Consider the following 13519-nt stretch of genomic DNA (forward strand, 5'->3'; position numbering starts at 1 on the left):
ACTGAACAGCCTGCTGGAGGTTGATATGAAAGACTGGCAACTGAACAGCCTGCTGGAGGTTGATATGAAAGACTTGGAACTGAACAGCCTGCTGGAGGTTGATATGAAAGACTTGGAACTGAACAGCCTGCTGGAGGTTGATATGAAAGACTTGGAACTGAACAGCCTGCTGGAGGTTGATATGAAAGACTTGGAACTGAACAGCCTGCTGGAGGTTGATATGAAAGACTGGGAACTGAACAGCCTGCTGGAGGTTGATATGAAAGACTTGGAACTGAACAGCCTGCTGGAGGTTGATATGAAAGACTGGGAACTGAACAGCCTGCTGGAGGTTGATATGAAAGACTGGGAACTGAACAGCCTGCTGGAGGTTGATAGGAAAGACTGGGAACTGAACAGCCTGCTGGAGGTTGATATGAAAGACTGGGAACTGAACAGCCTGCTGGAGGTTGATATGAAAGACTGGGAACTGAACAGCCTGCTGGAGGTTGATATGAAAGACTTGGAACTGAACAGCCTGCTGGAGGTTGATATGAAAGACTGGGAACTGAACAGCCTGCTGGAGGTTGATATGAAAGACTGGGAACTGAACAGCCTGCTGGAGGTTGATATGAAAGACCAGGGCTTCAAAGAGGAGAAGACTGCAGAGAGTGGCACAGCCCTCCTTCCAAATAGCACCAAGCCCCAGCCTCATCCCAGCTCTCAGCCACCCAGCCTCAGCCCAGTTCTCAGCCACCCAGCACTCAGCCACCCAGCCTCAGCCCAGTTCTCATCCCAGCTCTCAGTCACCCAGCCTCAGCCCAGCTCTCAGCCACCCAGCCTCAGCCCAGCTCCCAGCCACCCAGCCTCAACCCAGTTCTCAGCCACCCAGCTCCCAGCCACCCAGCTCTCAGCCACCCAGCTCCCAGCCACCCAGTTCTCAGCCACCCAGCTCCCAGCCACCTAGACTCATCCCAGCTCCCAGCCACCCAGCCTCAGCCCAGTTCTCAGCCACCCAGCTCTCAGCCACCCAGCCTCATCCCAGCTCCCAGCCTCATCCCAGCTCCCAGCCTCATCCCAGCTCCCAGCCTCATCCCAGCTCCCAGCCACCCAGCCTCAGCCCAGCTCTCAGCCACCCAGCTCTCAGCCACCCAGCCTCAGCCCAGTTCTCAGCCACCCAGCTCTCAGCCACCCAGCCTCAGCCCAGCTCCCAGCCACCTAGCCTCAGCCCAGCTCTCAGCCACCCAGCTCTCAGCCACCCAGCTCTCAGCCACCCAGCCTCAGCCCAGTTCTCACCCACCTAGCTCTCAGCCACCCAGCCTCAGCCCAGCTCCCAGCCACCCAGTCTCATCCCAGCTCTCAGCCACCCAGCCTCAGCCCAGCTCTCAGCCACCCAGCCTCAGACCAGCTCCCAGCCTCCCAGCTCTTAGCCACCAAACTCTCAGCCACCCAGCTCTTAGCCACCCAGCTCCCAGCCACCCAGCTCTCAGCCACCCAGCTCTCAGCCCAGTTCTCAGCCACCCAGTTCTCTGCCACCCAGCTTTCAGCCACCCAGCTTCAGCCCAACTACCAGCTATCAGTCACCCAGCCTCAGCCTCAGCCCAGCTCCCAGCCACCCAGCCCCGCTCTCAGCCACCCAGCCTCAGCCCAACTCCCAGCCACCCAGCCTCAGCCCAGCTCTCAGCCACCCAGCCTCAGCTAAACTTCAGCCCAGCTCCCAGCCACCCAGCCTCAGCCCAGCTCCCAGCCTCAGCCCAGCTCCCAGTCACCCAGCCTCAGCCCAACTCCCAGTCACCGAGCCTCAGCCCAGCTCCCAGCCTCAGCCCAGCACTCAGCCACACATCTTCAGCCCAGCTCTCAGCCAACAATTCTCAGCCCAGCTCCCAGACACCCAGCCTCAGAACAGCTCCCAGCTCTCAGCCACCGAGCCTCAGCCCAGCTCCCAGCCTCAGCCTACTCTCAGCCACCCAGCCTCAGCCCACTCTCAGCCACCCAGCCTCAGCCCAGCTCTCAGCCACCCAACCTTGGCCCAACTCCAAGCTCTCAGCCACCCAGCCTTAGCCCAGCTCCCAGCCTCAGCCCACTCTCAGCCACCCAGCCTCAGCCCACTCTCAGCCACCCAGCCTCAGCCCAGCTCTGTCACCCAGCCTCAGACCAGCTCTCAGCCACCGAGCCTCCGCCCAGCTCCCAGCCTCAGCCCACTCTCAGCCATCCAGCCTCAGCCCACTCTCAGCCACCCATCCTCAGCCCAGCTCCCAGCCACCCAGCCTCAGCCCAGCCCCCAGCCCTCAGCCACCTGACCTCAGCCCAGCTCCCAGCCACCCAGCCTCAGCCCAGCCCTCAGCCACCTGACCTCAGCCCAGCTCCCAGCCACCCAGCCTCAGCCCAGCCACCCAGCCTCCCAGCCTGAGCCTTAAACCCCATCCCTAACCCCAGCCAGTAGTGAACTGAGCCACCCTGACTGAAGCATACAGCTGGTTCTCTGTGTGTGTTGACCACAGAAACACCCTTCAAAGCACTTAGCTAGAGCAGAATGATTCCTGCTGGTTAGAGCCTGTTGGAGTTTTCACCCAACATGTTGGAGAGAATGAGGCGTTCTTTACATTTGATCTCTGAGGTCTATAGTACCTACAGGCAACAACCCTAAACTTCTGTTTATGTTAACCATCTGCTGTGAGTGGTGACCACTTTTTAAGAACAAGTTCAGTGCTAAAGTTGACATATTTAATCTGCTATAGTTTTTTTTCAACTTATTTTTATTTCACCTTTATTTATCCAGGTAGGCAAGTTGAGAACAAGTTCTCATTTACAATTGCGACCTGGCCAAGATAAAGCAAAGCAGTTTGACACATACAACAACACAGAGTTACACATGGAGTAAAACAAACATACAGTCAATAATACAGTAGAAAAATAAGTCTATATACAATGTGAGCAAATGAGGTGAGATAAGGGAGGTAAAGGCAAAAAGGCCATGGTGGCAAAGTAAATACAATATAGCAAGTAAAACACTGGAATGGTAGATTTGCAGTGGAAGAAGGTGCAAAGTAGACATAGAAATAATGGGGTGCAAAGGAGCAAAATAAATAAATACAGTAGGGGAAGAGGTAGTTGTATGGGCTAAATTATAGATGGGTTATGTACAGGTGCAGTGATCTGTGAGCTGCTCTGACAGCTGGTGCTTAAAGCTAGTGAGGGAGATAAGTGTTTCCGGTTTCAGAGATTTTTGTAGTTCGTTCCAGTCATTGGCAGCAGAGAACTGGAAGGAGAGACGGCCAAAGGAGGAATTGGCTTTGGGGGTGACCAGAGAGATATACCTGCTGGAGCGAGTGCTACAGGTGGGTGCTGCTATGGTGACCAGTGAACGGAGATAAGGGGGGACTTTACCTAGCAGGGTCTTGTAGATGACCTGGAGCCAGTGGGTTTGGCGACGAGTATGAAGCGAGGGCCAGCCAACGAGAGAATACAGGTCGCAGTGGTGGGTAGTGTATGGGGCTTTGGTGACAAAACGGATGGCACTGTGATAGACTGCATCCAGTTTATTGAGTAGGGTATTGGAGGCTATTTTGTAAATTACATCGCCGAAGTCGAGGATCGAGGGTATGTTTGGCAGCATGAGTGAAGGATGCTTTGTTGCGAAATAGGAAGCCAATTCTAGATTTAACTTTGGATTGGAGATGTTTGATGTGAGTCTGGAAGGAGAGTTTACAGTCTAACCAGACACCTAGGTATTTGTAGTTGTCCACATATTCTAAGTCAGAACCGTCCAGAGTAGTGATGCTGGACAGGCGGGCAGGTGGTGGCAGCGATCGGTTGAAATGCATGCATTTAGTTTTACTTGTATTTAAGAGCAGTTGGAGGCCACGGAAGAAGAGTTGTATGGCATTGAAGCTCGTCTGGAGGGTTGTTAACACAGTATCCAAAGAAGGGCCAGAAGTATACAGAATGGTGTCGTCTGCATAGAGGTGGATCAGAGACTCACCAGCAGCAAGAGCGACATCATTGATGTATACAGAGAAAAGAGTTGGCCCAAGAATTGAACCCTGTGGTACCCCCATAGAAACTACCAGAGGTCTGGACAACAGGCTCTCCGATTTGACACATTGAACTCTATCAGAGAAGTAGTTGGTAAACCAGGTGAGGCAGTCATTTGAGAAACCAAGGCTGTTGAGTCTGCCAATGAGGATGTGGTGATTGACAGAGTCGAAAGCCTTGGCCAGGTCAATGAATACGGCTGCACAGTAATGTCTCTTATCGATGGCGGTTACGATATCGTTCAGGACCTTGAGCGTGGCTGAGGTGCACCCATGACCAGCTCTGAAACCAGATTGCATAGCGGAGAAGGTGCGGTGGGATTCGAAATGGTCGGTAATCTGTTTGCTATAGTTGACGTGGTTAACGTGCTGTAGTTGACGTGGTTAACGTGCTGTAGTTGACGAGGTTAACGTGCTGTAGTTGACGTGGTTAACGTGCTGTAGTTGACGTGGTTAACGTGCTGTAGTTGACGTGGTTAACGTGCTGTAGTTGACGTGGTTAACGTGCTGTAGTTGACGTGGTTAACGTGCTGTAGTTGACGTGGTTAACGTGCTGTAGTTGACGTGGTTAACGTGCTGTAGTTGACGTGGTTAACGTACTGTAGTTGACGTGGTTAACGTGCTGTAGTTGACGTGGTTAACGTGCTGTAGTTGACGTGGTTAACGTGCTGTAGTTGACGTGGTTAACGTGCTGTAGTTGACGTGGTTAACGTGCTGACGTGGTTAACGTGCTGTAGTTGACGTGGTTAACGTGCTGTAGTTGACGTGGTTAACGTGCTGTAGTTGACGTGGTTAACGTGCTGTAGTTGACGTGGTTAACGTGCTGTAGTTGACGTGTTAACGTGCTGACGTGGTTAACGTGCTGTAGTTGACGTGGTTAACGTGCTGACGTGGTTAACGTGCTGTAGTTGACGTGGTTAACGTGCTATAGTTGACGTGGTTAACGTGCTGTAGTTGACGTGGTTAACGTGCTGTAGCTGACGTGGTTAACGTGCTGACGTGGTTAACGTGCTGTAGTTGACGAGGTTAACGTGCTGTAGTTGACGTGGTTAACGTGCTGTAGTTGACGTGGTTAACGTGCTGTAGTTGACGTGGTTAACGTGCTGTAGTTGACGTGGTTAACGTGCTGTAGTTGACGTGGTTAACGTGCTGTAGTTGACGTGGTTAACGTGCTGTAGTTGACGTGGTTAACGTACTGTAGTTGACGTGGTTAACGTGCTGTAGTTGACGTGGTTAACGTGCTGTAGTTGACGTGGTTAACGTGCTGTAGTTGACGTGGTTAACGTGCTGTAGTTGACGTGGTTAACGTGCTGTAGTTGACGTGGTTAGCGTGCTGTAGTTGACGTGGTTAACGTGCTGACGTGGTTAACGTGCTGTAGTTGACGTGGTTAACGTGCTGTAGTTGACGTGTTAACGTGCTGACGTGGTTAACGTGCTGTAGTTGACGTGGTTAACGTGCTGACGTGGTTAACGTGCTGTAGTTGACGTGGTTAACGTGCTATAGTTGACGTGGTTAACGTGCTCTAGTTGACGTGGTTAACGTGCTGTAGCTGACGTGGTTAACGTGCTGACGTGGTTAACGTGCTGTAGTTGACGTGGTTAACGTGCTGTAGTTGACGTGGTTAACGTGCTGACGTGGTTAACGTGCTGTAGTTTACGTGGTTAACGTGCTGTAGTTGACGTGGTTAACGTGCTGTAGTTGACGTGGTTAACGTGCTGTAGTTGACGTGGTTAACGTGCTGTAGTTGACGTGGTTAACGTGCTGTAGTTGACGTGGTTAACGTGCTGTAGTTGACGTGGTTAACGTACTGTAGTTGACGTGGTTAACGTGCTGTAGTTGACGTGGTTAACGTGCTGTAGTTGACGTGGTTAACGTGCTGTAGTTGACGTGGTTAACGTGCTGTAGTTGACGTGGTTAACGTGCTGTAGTTGACGTGGTTAATGTGCTGTAGTTGACGTGGTTAACGTGCTGTAGTTGATGTGGTTAACGTGCTGTAGTTGACGTGTTAACGTGCTGACGTGGTTAACGTGCTGTAGTTGACGTGGTTAACGTGCTGACGTGGTTAACGTGCTGTAGTTGACGTGGTTAACGTGCTATAGTTGACGTGGTTAACGTGCTGTAGTTGACGTGGTTAACGTGCTGTAGCTGACGTGGTTAACGTGCTGACGTGGTTAACGTGCTGTAGTTGACGAGGTTAACGTGCTGTAGTTGACGTGGTTAACGTGCTGTAGTTGACGTGGTTAACGTGCTGTAGTTGACGTGGTTAACGTGCTGTAGTTGACGTGGTTAACGTGCTGTAGTTGACGTGGTTAACGTGCTGTAGTTGACGTGGTTAACGTGCTGTAGTTGACGTGGTTAACGTACTGTAGTTGACGTGGTTAACGTGCTGTAGTTGACGTGGTTAACGTGCTGTAGTTGACGTGGTTAACGTGCTGTAGTTGACGTGGTTAACGTGCTGTAGTTGACGTGGTTAACGTGCTGTAGTTGACGTGGTTAGCGTGCTGTAGTTGACGTGGTTAACGTGCTGACGTGGTTAACGTGCTGTAGTTGACGTGGTTAACGTGCTGTAGTTGACGTGGTTAACGTGCTATAGTTGACGTGGTTAACGTGCTCTAGTTGACGTGGTTAACGTGCTGTAGCTGACGTGGTTAACGTGCTGACGTGGTTAACGTGCTGTAGTTGACGTGGTTAACGTGCTGACGTGGTTAACGTGCTGTAGTTGACGTGGTTAACGTGCTGTAGTTGACGTGGTTAACGTGCTGTAGTTGACGTGGTTAACGTGCTGTAGTTGACGTGGTTAACGTGCTGTAGCTGACGTGGTTAACGTGCTGTAGCTGACGTGGTTAACGTGCTGTAGTTGACGTGGTTAACGTGCTATAGTTGACGTGGTTAACGTGCTGTAGTTGACGTGGTTAACGTGCTGTAGCTGACGTGGTTAACGTGCTGTAGCTGACGTGGTTAACGTGCTGTAGTTGACGTGGTTAACGTGCTGTAGTTGACGTGGTTAACGTGCTGTAGTTGACGTGGTTAACGTGCTGTAGTTGACGTGGTTAACGTACTGTAGTTGACGTGGTTAACGTGCTGTAGTTGACGTGGTTAACGTGCTGTAGTTGACGTGGTTAACGTGCTGTAGTTGACGTGGTTAACGTGCTGTAGTTGACGTGGTTAACGTGCTGACGTGGTTAACGTGCTGTAGTTGACGTGGTTAACGTGCTGTAGTTGACGTGGTTAACGTGCTGTAGTTGACGTGGTTAACGTGCTGTAGTTGACGTGGTTAACGTGCTGTAGTTGACGTGTTAACGTGCTGACGTGGTTAACGTGCTGTAGTTGACGTGGTTAACGTGCTGACGTGGTTAACGTGCTGTAGTTGACGTGGTTAACGTGCTATAGTTGACGTGGTTAACGTGCTGTAGTTGACGTGGTTAACGTGCTGTAGCTGACGTGGTTAACGTGCTGACGTGGTTAACGTGCTGTAGTTGACGAGGTTAACGTGCTGTAGTTGACGTGGTTAACGTGCTGTAGTTGACGTGGTTAACGTGCTGTAGTTGACGTGGTTAACGTGCTGTAGTTGACGTGGTTAACGTGCTGTAGTTGACGTGGTTAACGTGCTGTAGTTGACGTGGTTAACGTGCTGTAGTTGACGTGGTTAACGTACTGTAGTTGACGTGGTTAACGTGCTGTAGTTGACGTGGTTAACGTGCTGTAGTTGACGTGGTTAACGTGCTGTAGTTGACGTGGTTAACGTGCTGTAGTTGACGTGGTTAACGTGCTGTAGTTGACGTGGTTAGCGTGCTGTAGTTGACGTGGTTAACGTGCTGACGTGGTTAACGTGCTGTAGTTGACGTGGTTAACGTGCTGTAGTTGACGTGTTAACGTGCTGACGTGGTTAACGTGCTGTAGTTGACGTGGTTAACGTGCTGACGTGGTTAACGTGCTGTAGTTGACGTGGTTAACGTGCTATAGTTGACGTGGTTAACGTGCTCTAGTTGACGTGGTTAACGTGCTGTAGCTGACGTGGTTAACGTGCTGACGTGGTTAACGTGCTGTAGTTGACGTGGTTAACGTGCTGTAGTTGACGTGGTTAACGTGCTGACGTGGTTAACGTGCTGTAGTTTACGTGGTTAACGTGCTGTAGTTGACGTGGTTAACGTGCTGTAGTTGACGTGGTTAACGTGCTGTAGTTGACGTGGTTAACGTGCTGTAGTTGACGTGGTTAACGTGCTGTAGTTGACGTGGTTAACGTGATGTAGTTGACGTGGTTAACGTACTGTAGTTGACGTGGTTAACGTGCTGTAGTTGACGTGGTTAACGTGCTGTAGTTGACGTGGTTAACGTGCTGTAGTTGACGTGGTTAACGTGCTGTAGTTGACGTGGTTAACGTGCTGTAGTTGACGTGGTTAATGTGCTGTAGTTGACGTGGTTAACGTGCTGTAGTTGATGTGGTTAACGTGCTGTAGTTGACGTGTTAACGTGCTGACGTGGTTAACGTGCTGTAGTTGACGTGGTTAACGTGCTGACGTGGTTAACGTGCTGTAGTTGACGTGGTTAACGTGCTATAGTTGACGTGGTTAACGTGCTGTAGTTGACGTGGTTAACGTGCTGTAGCTGACGTGGTTAACGTGCTGACGTGGTTAACGTGCTGTAGTTGACGAGGTTAACGTGCTGTAGTTGACGTGGTTAACGTGCTGTAGTTGACGTGGTTAACGTGCTGTAGTTGACGTGGTTAACGTGCTGTAGTTGACGTGGTTAACGTGCTGTAGTTGACGTGGTTAACGTGCTGTAGTTGACGTGGTTAACGTGCTGTAGTTGACGTGGTTAACGTACTGTAGTTGACGTGGTTAACGTGCTGTAGTTGACGTGGTTAACGTGCTGTAGTTGACGTGGTTAACGTGCTGTAGTTGACGTGGTTAACGTGCTGTAGTTGACGTGGTTATCGTGCTGTAGTTGACGTGGTTAGCGTGCTGTAGTTGACGTGGTTAACGTGCTGACGTGGTTAACGTGCTGTAGTTGACGTGGTTAACGTGCTGTAGTTGACGTGTTAACGTGCTGACGTGGTTAACGTGCTGTAGTTGACGTGGTTAACGTGCTATAGTTGACGTGGTTAACGTGCTCTAGTTGACGTGGTTAACGTGCTGTAGCTGACGTGGTTAACGTGCTGACGTGGTTAACGTGCTGTAGTTGACGTGGTTAACGTGCTGACGTGGTTAACGTGCTGTAGTTGACGTGGTTAACGTGCTGTAGTTGACGTGGTTAACGTGCTGTAGTTGACGTGGTTAACGTGCTGTAGTTGACGTGGTTAACGTGCTGTAGCTGACGTGGTTAACGTGCTGTAGCTGACGTGGTTAACGTGCTGTAGTTGACGTGGTTAACGTGCTATAGTTGACGTGGTTAACGTGCTGTAGTTGACGTGGTTAACGTGCTGTAGCTGACGTGGTTAACGTGCTGTAGCTGACGTGGTTAACGTGCTGTAGTTGACGTGGTTAACGTGCTGTAGTTGACGTGGTTAACGTGCTGTAGTTGACGTGGTTAACGTGCTGTAGTTGACGTGGTTAACGTGCTGTAGTTGACGTGGTTAACGTGCTGTAGTTGACGTGGTTAACGTGCTGTAGTTGACGTGGTTACGGCGACGGGTCGACTGTAGTTGACGTGGTTAACGTGCTGTAGTTGACGTGGTTAACGTGCTGTAGTTGACGTGGTTAACGTGCTGTAGTTGACGTGGTTAACGTGCTATAGTTGACGTGGTTAACGTGCTGTAGTTGACGTGGTTAACGTGCTGTAGTTGACGTGGTTAACGTGCTGTAGTTGACGTGGTTAACGTGCTGTAGTTGACGTGGTTAACGTGCTGTAGTTGACTTGGTTAACGTGCTGTAGTTGACGTGGTTAACGTGCTGACGTGGTTAACGTGCTGTAGTTGACGTGGTTAACGTGCTGACGTGTTTAACGTGCTGTAGTTGACGTGGTTAACGTGCTATAGTTGACGTGGTTAACGTGCTGTAGTTGACGTGGTTAACGTGCTGTAGCTGACGTGGTTAACGTGCTGTAGTTGACGTGGTTAACGTGCGTAGTTGACGTGGTTAACGTGCTGTAGCTGACGTGGTTAACGTGCTGTAGTTGACGTGGTTAACGTGCTGTAGTTGACGTGGTTAACGTGCTGTAGCTGACGTGGTTAACGTGCTATAGTTGACGTGGTTAACGTGCTGTAGTTGACGTGGTTAACGTGCTGTAGTTGACGTGGTTAACGTGCTGTAGTTGACGTGGTTAACGTGCTGTAGTTGACGTGGTTAACGTGCTGTAGTTGACGTGGTTAACGTGCTGACGTGGTTAACGTGCTGACGTGGTTAACGTGCTGTAGTTGACGTGGTTAACGTGCTGTAGTTGACGTGGTTAACGTGCTATAGTTGATGTGGTTAACGTGCTGTAGTTGACGTGGTTAACGTGCTGTAGTTGACGTGGTTAACGTGCTGTAGTTGACGTGGTTAATGTGCTGACGTGGTTAACGTGCTGTAGTTGACGTGGTTAACGTGCTGTAGCTGACGTGGTTAACGTGCTATAGTTGACGTGGTTAACGTGCTGTAGTTGACGTGGTTAACGTGCTGTAGTTGACGTGGTTAACGTGCTGTAGTTGACGTGGTTAGCGTGCTGTAGTTGACGTGGTTAACGTGCTGTAGTTGACGTGGTTAACGTGCTGACGTGGTTAACGTGCTGACGTGGTTAACGTGCTGTAGTTGACGTGGTTAACGTGCTGTAGTTGACGTGGTTAACGTGCTATAGTTGATGTGGTTAACGTGCTGTAGTTGACGTGGTTAACGTGCTGTAGTTGACGTGGTTAACGTGCTGTAGTTGACGTGGTTAACGTGCTATAGTTGACGTGGTTAACGTGCTGTAGTTGACGTGGTTAACGTGCTGTAGTTGACGTGGTTAACGTGCTGTAGTTGACGTGGTTAACGTGCTGTAGTTTACGTGGTTAACGTGCTGTAGTTGACGTGGTTAACGTGCTGTAGCTGACGTGGTTAACGTGCTGTAGTTGACGTGGTTAACGTGCTGTAGTTGACGTGGTTAACGTGCTGTAGTTGACGTGGTTAACGTGCTGTAGTTGACGTGGTTAACGTGCTGTAGTTGACGTGGTTAACGTGCTGTAGTTGACGTGGTTAACGTGCTGTAGTTGACGTGGTTAACGTGCTGTAGTTGACGTGGTTAACGTGCTATAGTTGACGTGGTTAACGTGCTGTAGTTGACGTGGTTAACGTGCAGTAGTTGACGTGGTTAACGTGCTATAGTTTACGTGGTTAACGTGCTGTAGTTGACGTGGTTAACGTGCTGTAGTTGACGTGGTTAACGTGCTGACGTGGTTAACGTGCTGTAGCTGACGTGGTTAACGTGCTGACGTGGTTAACGTGCTGTAGTTGACGTGGTTAACGTGCTGTAGTTGACGTGGTTAACGTGCTGTAGTTGACGTGGTTAACGTGCTGTAGTTGACGTGGTTAACGTGCTGTAGTTGACGTGGTTAACGTGCTGTAGTTGACGTGGTTAACGTGCTGTAGTTGACGTGGTTAACGTGCTGTAGTTGACGTGGTTAACGTGCTGTAGTTGACGTGGTTAACGTACTGTAGTTGACGTGGTTAACGTGCTGTAGTTGACGTGGTTAACGTGCTGTAGTTGACGTGGTTAACGTGCTGTAGTTGACGTGGTTAACGTGCTGTAGTTGACGTGGTTAACGTGCTGACGTGGTTAACGTGCTGTAGTTGACGTGGTTAACGTGCTGTAGTTGACGTGGTTAACGTGCTGTAGTTGACGTGGTTAACGTGCTGTAGTTGACGTGGTTAACGTGCTGTAGTTGACGTGTTAACGTGCTGACGTGGTTAACGTGCTGTAGTTGACGTGGTTAACGTGCTGACGTGGTTAACGTGCTGTAGTTGACGTGGTTAACGTGCTATAGTTGACGTGGTTAACGTGCTGTAGTTGACGTGGTTAACGTGCTGTAGCTGACGTGGTTAACGTGCTGACGTGGTTAACGTGCTGTAGTTGACGAGGTTAACGTGCTGTAGTTGACGTGGTTAACGTGCTGTAGTTGACGTGGTTAACGTGCTGTAGTTGACGTGGTTAACGTGCTGTAGTTGACGTGGTTAACGTGCTGTAGTTGACGTGGTTAACGTGCTGTAGTTGACGTGGTTAACGTGCTGTAGTTGACGTGGTTAACGTACTGTAGTTGACGTGGTTAACGTGCTGTAGTTGACGTGGTTAACGTGCTGTAGTTGACGTGGTTAACGTGCTGTAGTTGACGTGGTTAACGTGCTGTAGTTGACGTGGTTAACGTGCTGTAGTTGACGTGGTTAGCGTGCTGTAGTTGACGTGGTTAACGTGCTGACGTGGTTAACGTGCTGTAGTTGACGTGGTTAACGTGCTGTAGTTGACGTGTTAACGTGCTGACGTGGTTAACGTGCTGTAGTTGACGTGGTTAACGTGCTGACGTGGTTAACGTGCTGTAGTTGACGTGGTTAACGTGCTATAGTTGACGTGGTTAACGTGCTCTAGTTGACGTGGTTAACGTGCTGTAGCTGACGTGGTTAACGTGCTGACGTGGTTAACGTGCTGTAGTTGACGTGGTTAACGTGCTGTAGTTGACGTGGTTAACGTGCTGACGTGGTTAACGTGCTGTAGTTGACGTGGTTAACGTGCTGTAGTTGACGTGGTTAACGTGCTGTAGTTGACGTGGTTAACGTGCTGTAGTTGACGTGGTTAACGTGCTGTAGTTGACGTGGTTAACGTGCTGTAGTTGACGTGGTTAACGTACTGTAGTTGACGTGGTTAACGTGCTGTAGTTGACGTGGTTAACGTGCTGTAGTTGACGTGGTTAACGTGCTGTAGTTGACGTGGTTAACGTGCTGTAGTTGACGTGGTTAACGTGCTGTAGTTGACGTGGTTAACGTGCTGTAGTTGACGTGGTTAACGTGCTGTAGTTGACGTGTTAACGTGCTGACGTGGTTAACGTGCTGTAGTTGACGTGGTTAACGTGCTGACGTGGTTAACGTGCTGTAGTTGACGTGGTTAACGTGCTATAGTTGACGTGGTTAACGTGCTGTAGTTGACGTGGTTAACGTGCTGTAGCTGACGTGGTTAACGTGCTGACGTGGTTAACGTGCTGTAGTTGACGAGGTTAACGTGCTGTAGTTGACGTGGTTAACGTGCTGTAGTTGACGTGGTTAACGTGCTGTAGTTGACGTGGTTAACGTGCTGTAGTTGACGTGGTTAACGTGCTGTAGTTGACGTGGTTAACGTGCTGTAGTTGACGTGGTTAACGTGCTGTAGTTGACGTGGTTAACGTACTGTAGTTGACGTGGTTAACGTGCTGTAGTTGACGTGGTTAACGTGCTGTAGTTGACGTGGTTAACGTGCTGTAGTTGACGTGGTTAACGTGCTGTAGTTGACGTGGTTAACGTGCTGTAGTTGACGTGGTTAGCGTGCTGTAGTTGACGTGGTTAACGTGCTGACGTGGTTAACGTGCTGT

The 13519-nt window shown here is 50.0% G+C and overlaps 2 protein-coding genes across 3 annotated transcripts in view; both read left to right on the plus strand.

The window, feature by feature from the left end:
* efcc1 (EF-hand and coiled-coil domain containing 1) overlaps positions 1 to 13519 on the plus strand; it is a 67954-nt gene that overhangs the window by 23699 nt on the left and 30736 nt on the right. The window lies entirely within an intron of this gene.
* Positions 1572 to 2279, plus strand: LOC145862673 (uncharacterized; the record flags this gene model as incomplete). Its single annotated transcript, XM_082967794.1, has 1 exon — positions 1572 to 2279. A coding segment is annotated over one exon (708 nt), but the record flags the coding sequence as incomplete, so codon positions are not given.

The sequence above is a fragment of the Salmo salar genome, chromosome 22 (assembly GCF_965601325.2).
Source record: "Salmo salar chromosome 22, fSalSal1, whole genome shotgun sequence".
Classification (NCBI taxonomy): domain Eukaryota; kingdom Metazoa; phylum Chordata; class Actinopteri; order Salmoniformes; family Salmonidae; genus Salmo; species Salmo salar.